The sequence below is a fragment of the Benincasa hispida genome, chromosome 9 (genome assembly GCF_027475165.1).
Source record: "Benincasa hispida cultivar pf3 chromosome 9, pf3_genome.v1.1, whole genome shotgun sequence".
Classification (NCBI taxonomy): domain Eukaryota; kingdom Viridiplantae; phylum Streptophyta; class Magnoliopsida; order Cucurbitales; family Cucurbitaceae; genus Benincasa; species Benincasa hispida.
Genome location: NC_143486.1, coordinates 63,423,082 through 63,428,247, shown reverse-complemented (window position 1 = coordinate 63,428,247; position 5,166 = coordinate 63,423,082). Strand labels below are relative to the sequence as shown.

General features: G+C 35.5%; 1 protein-coding gene across 1 annotated transcript; it reads right to left on the bottom strand.

The window, feature by feature from the left end:
• Positions 1-217: 217 nt before the first annotated feature.
• LOC120091332 (tRNA-processing ribonuclease BN) lies at positions 218-2,012 on the bottom strand. The gene is made up of 5 exons (XM_039049321.2): positions 1,765-2,012; positions 1,617-1,677; positions 1,198-1,533; positions 692-1,032; positions 218-609 (listed from the first exon to the last, which is right to left on the bottom strand). The coding sequence occupies exons 1-5, from the start codon at positions 1,843-1,845 to the stop codon at positions 391-393; spliced, it is 1,038 nt and encodes a 345-aa protein (XP_038905249.1). The 5' UTR covers positions 1,846-2,012; the 3' UTR covers positions 218-390.
• Between the last annotated feature and the right edge of the window lie 3,154 nt (positions 2,013-5,166).

Here is a 5,166-nt window from a genome sequence, read left to right as displayed (position 1 = left end):
TTTGACCAAATGCTAAAAGAGCAGAATGGAATCTGGATGGCTCTGCTTTTCTAGGTGCCAAAGAACCTTATGGATGCCAGAGAGTATCACCGATTAAGGATTATTGAATGAAATGCGCAGCTTGGTGATCTAGGCTCTCCAATATCACCTTCTGACCCAAACTTCAGAGCAACAAGGGAGTAAAATGATACAATACTAACGGATCAAAAGAAAATCATTGTAGAGAATAGAAGTAATACTTACGAGAACTGAAGAAAATTAGCTCATGTCAAACAGGAAGTCAAGTCCTGATTGATAGGGATACAGCTAACAACAATATGGAGCTCATTGAACAAGTCATGATAAATGTTCTACAACTACTTGCAACAAAATGTACAGAATGTAACAACACTAGTAATTCTCTGCCACGGGTCTGGAAGGAAAAAGCCTCAAAAGAAAAGTCATTAACGACCAGAGACATACCACTCCTAAGACTTGAAAGGTTATCATCATAGCAAAAAGAGCTCCACTTTTTTCCAACAAGTCCGGAGTCGTAGGAAGCCCCCTCATTTGGAACATCAACCTTTCCATAAAATGGGCAGCTTTTGTCAACTGGTAAAGTCTATATACCTGCAAATTGATTCACTTTGTAAAATATCCCGTTTACTCTTTGGAAGGAAAGAGGAATGAGTTATAACTATAAGTGAAATACCTCAAAAATGATTGGAACAAGTGGCCAAGAAGCTGAGCCACGCCTATCAAGATGGGTTTCAAATGCTAACTGAACAATACAACCAACTAGAAATGGAAACACTGCAACAAGTGCAGGCAGGCCAATCATCGGCCAAGTTACATAGACGGCAAATAGTGGAGCTATAACCTTGAAGCCAGCAATGAAGAAAGCTGTTGTCAAGTATCCTCTAAGGCCTGTAATGAGGCTCCACCTCTTCGAGCTGAATTGCAAGTATGGTCTTTGAACACAATCGGTAACGAGCAAGAACGTGGCAACTCCAACATAAAATAGGATTTCAAACACCAATGAACTCACAACTTCTGCTTGAATAATGCAATTGTATTGTGTTAGTAGTTTAAATAACAATTATAAACTCAGCTACCAATACTACCGCACACAATGGTATGAAACAAACAACAAACAACAGACACAAGGACACCCCAGTAATCACAATCTACAAATGAACTAAGTTCAATATTAAATACCTACGAGAATCTCATTCTTGAAGAAAGCCTCAATTAAACCGCCAAGGAAAACTTGAGGAAGAATCAAAGATGAGATAAACGCCGCAGGAGCCAGTACCCAAAGCAGAGAGCCCTTGTCTTCTCTAAAAGGAGCTGACATCAATTTACTCTCTTCTACCATCTGGTGAGTCAGACCATGAAATGAGATAGAGCCAGGTTTCCCACGAAAGGGCTCCACTCCATTCAATCTACTAACATACAGAACATGATTTTCCACTCCAGATGATTCCAACTGAGGGTTTTTATTAGAATCAGTCACACACATGAACGTCCCTCTCTTCCTCTTCAACACATCCCCTGCCAAATTATTTTAACAGACATCTCTCACTCAATATTAACCATAAACAGGGTGAAACTTGGAAGAATAATTGAAAACATACACTTGGATGAAAATTCAAGCTGCACTCCTAATCTCCTTGGTGAAACTTGGTTTCGCAATTGCTGGAGAAGAAATGAAGAACAAAACTATAACGTTACTTCCGAACAAGAGAACAATTATGAAATCAAATGTTCGAAGCAAGTACTGACCATTTGATGAAAGCGAGAACGGGCATCGGGAAATCCGAGCAGTGGGGAGGGAAGCCCACGAGAGAAGGATTGGGATTGCATAATGTTAGGGTTTTAGAGAAGAGCAACTTGTTCTTAAACCCTGAGCCCGCGAAAATGATTCGGGCATAGGTGCGTTCGAAGTTTTGATTGAAGAAAGACGGTGAGGGACAGAGTGACGCTAGCCACTAGGGATTATCGTCTTGATTCTTTGAAAGATTAAACTGCCCCCTTCCTAGTGGGCCGACTCAATTTCTTATTCTTGTGGTTTCAGCCCACTTTTCACTGGGAGGCCCAAATTTTAAGAAATTGGCCCAACAGAACACTAGGTTTAGACTAACATGCTAATAATTTTTCTTTGGTTTAAATACTACTTTAGTCTCTATACTTTTGGTTTTGGTTCATTTTGGTTCTTATACTTTTAAATTATTAATATTGGTCCTCATATTTTTAACTTTAGTTCATTTTGATCCATATATGCTTTAAAAACGATCATTTTATTCTTTGTACATTTAACTTTGGTTCATTTTGGTCTTTATATTTTTAAAAAGTTTTCATTTTAGTTCCTTCATTTTCACTTTTAAAGGATAAAAATGGTCACTTTTTTTAAAGCTCAAGGACCAAAATGAATCAAAGTTGAAAGTACAAGGACTAAAATAAACATTTTTAAAGTATAGGGACCAAAATGAACCAAAGTTGAAATTATAGGGACCAAAATGAACATTTTGAAAGTAAATGTACCAAAATGAACAAAAACCAAAAGTACAAGGACCAAAATGGTATTTAAACCTTTTTTTTTAATGAAAATATTTAGTTAGAAAACACTTTTGGTCTATGAGCTTTAGCATACAAATATTTAGCTTTTTTCTTTTAAGAGAACAATTTTGTTAAGAAATCAACAGTAAAAAATAGATAGAAAACATAAAAGCAATAGAAAATCGAAACGGGCAATTATGTGGTTCATTGATAATGTATTAGCTACGTCCTTGGGTAGAAGGAGAATATATTAGAGAGAATAGTTCAGATTATAGAGTCAAAGACGCTAGTAGGTTAGAGAGTTTATATAATACACTCCTTTAAACTTAGGGTCAAAATCGTAAATAGTACAAATAACATAAATACAAATACAATTTAGGTTTCGAAGCGCCAATAATAAATCCAAGATATTCTAACAAATCTCTATCCTGACTTGAATTCTTTCACATATAATAAATGTAACAAATGTAACACAAACATCAGATGTACCCAAACTTTTCCCTTATGCCTTGGAGCGTCCTAAAAGGGGCCATTAACAATTCAAAATATTCAGTAAGTCCAAGCAATGTTGAAACTTGCCCTGTAGAACTAACTTGGTGAACATATCAGTAGGACCAATTTTCATCACCTTAACCCTTTGCTCACTTCTCAAGAAGTGATATCTTATATCTATGTGCTTAGTTCTCTCATGATGAACTTAATCCTTGGCTAGACATATTGGATTCTAACTATCACAATGCACAATAACTTTGATCATGATGTAAACCACGATCATCAACTAGCCCTCTCAACCATCCCTCTTTAGTAGCCTCTATCAAAGCCATGTACTATACTTCAATGGTAGACAAAGTAACTGTAGGTTATAAGGCCGCCTTCCAACTAACAATAGAACCACCCAGAGTGAACACATAACCAGTCATCAACCTCTTATTGTCAACATCTCTAGCATAATTAAAATCAGAATAACCAGTCACTAAATACTTTGTATCAATTCATAAACACGTCCAACACTAGACGTACCTCTAAGGTAACGAAAGATCCGTTTTATAGCTTACCAATGTCCCTTTTCCAAGTTGGCCCATGATCCTGTTGATGACACTAACTGAAAGGATTTAGAATTCTCACATAATGGAAGCAAACAATCGCTTGTGTCTTTGAGACTCATTTTACAGAACTTAAGAAACAGAGAAAATGGAAACTACTGGATAAACATTCACACTTAACATGCTTCTACAAGTACAGAGAGGAAAACGGGAAGAAATTAGACTAACACTTGAAGATCTAATCTTCTCGCTTCCTCTCTCCAGTAAGATCACGATCAAGACTACTCCTTGTTGATCCCGAACACCACGAACACAGCCACACGAACACCTTGGCTTCTTAAATACCACCACAAAAAGTCTTCATTGTTATTCTCAAGGAGAGAATCAAAGGAGAGTTGTGGACTTCCTATGGATTTTGATGAAGGGAAAAAAACCATAATTGATTGAGAGAGTTGTGTTTTACAGAAGGAAGAAGATGAAGAGAATGGCATAATCATTATGCAAGATCTCCAAAAATACGTATTATTTTTCAACCTCTTCAAAAACAATTATATGAGAGAAATATTTGAGTGAGTAAATTATAAAATAACTCCCAACTCATTTTCAGGGAGTTATATTTAATTTGAATTTCATAAATTCAAATTTAATTTAATTATATTTACCAATTAATATAATTAAACCATATATTATATCTCATATAATATATAACCTATAGTTTACAATTCTCTCATATAACTATAGTATTAATATAAATCATATTCATATTAATTTTAGCCTATAGTTTATATGAATCATATTTATACAATCAATATTTGAATCATATTCAAATATTTAATTCTCTCAATAAAACTTTATATTATATTGTATCACATACATTATACTTTATAATAATTTATCAATTTACATTATATTAATTGTATCTCATGCAATTAATTCCCTTTTAATTAATTTGAATAATTCAAATTAAACAAAAATTAGTTTGATTCTCACTAATCCCTATCGAGCTAACAATGTGACCTTATGGATATATAGATTGAAGCTTCAATGATATGAGATTAATTGATTAAACTCTTTAATCAGATTAATCAACACCCATTAACTATTGGTCATTCAACTAAAGACCGACAACTGCACTCTTCGCTCTATGATAGCACTTGAAATGTGCTATTTTCTTCTGCTTTAACTCAGGGTTGTTTAGCTACTTAATTTGGTTTAATTACTTACTTTGTAGAACTCGAGTGTACAAACGGTTGGATCAAGCGTTCGGGACTTAAAGACGCTAAAATGACAAAATTAGAAGCTAAATCGATCAAGTGACCAAAAAAGGAAAAAAAAATATTTGGACACAGGGCAGCATTGCAACACTGCCCCCAAGCATTGCAATGCTTTGGAAACTCAAGGACGCCAGCATTGCAATGCACTCCAACGCTGAAAGACAGAAGCATCAGTGTTGCAACGCTCCAACGCTGTGAAGTTTTACGTGAACCCTTCAGCGTGCACGGTGCAACCGAGCGTTGCAACGCTGCGGCTGGCCTATAAAATGAACCCTTAGGGTTCAGCCGAAATCATTCCATCTTCTACCTTC

Coding starts and splice junctions, on each gene's coding strand:
- LOC120091332 (XM_039049321.2), bottom strand. CDS start 1,845: ATGCAATCCCAATCCTTCTCTCGTGGGCTTCCCTCCCCACTGCTCGGA. Junction 1,033..1,197: donor CAAGAATGAGATTCTCGTAG/GTATTTAATATT, acceptor TTATTCAAGCAG/AAGTTGTGAGTTCATTGGTG. Junction 610..691: donor TTGTTCCAATCATTTTTGAG/GTATTTCACTTA, acceptor ATCAATTTGCAG/GTATATAGACTTTACCAGTT.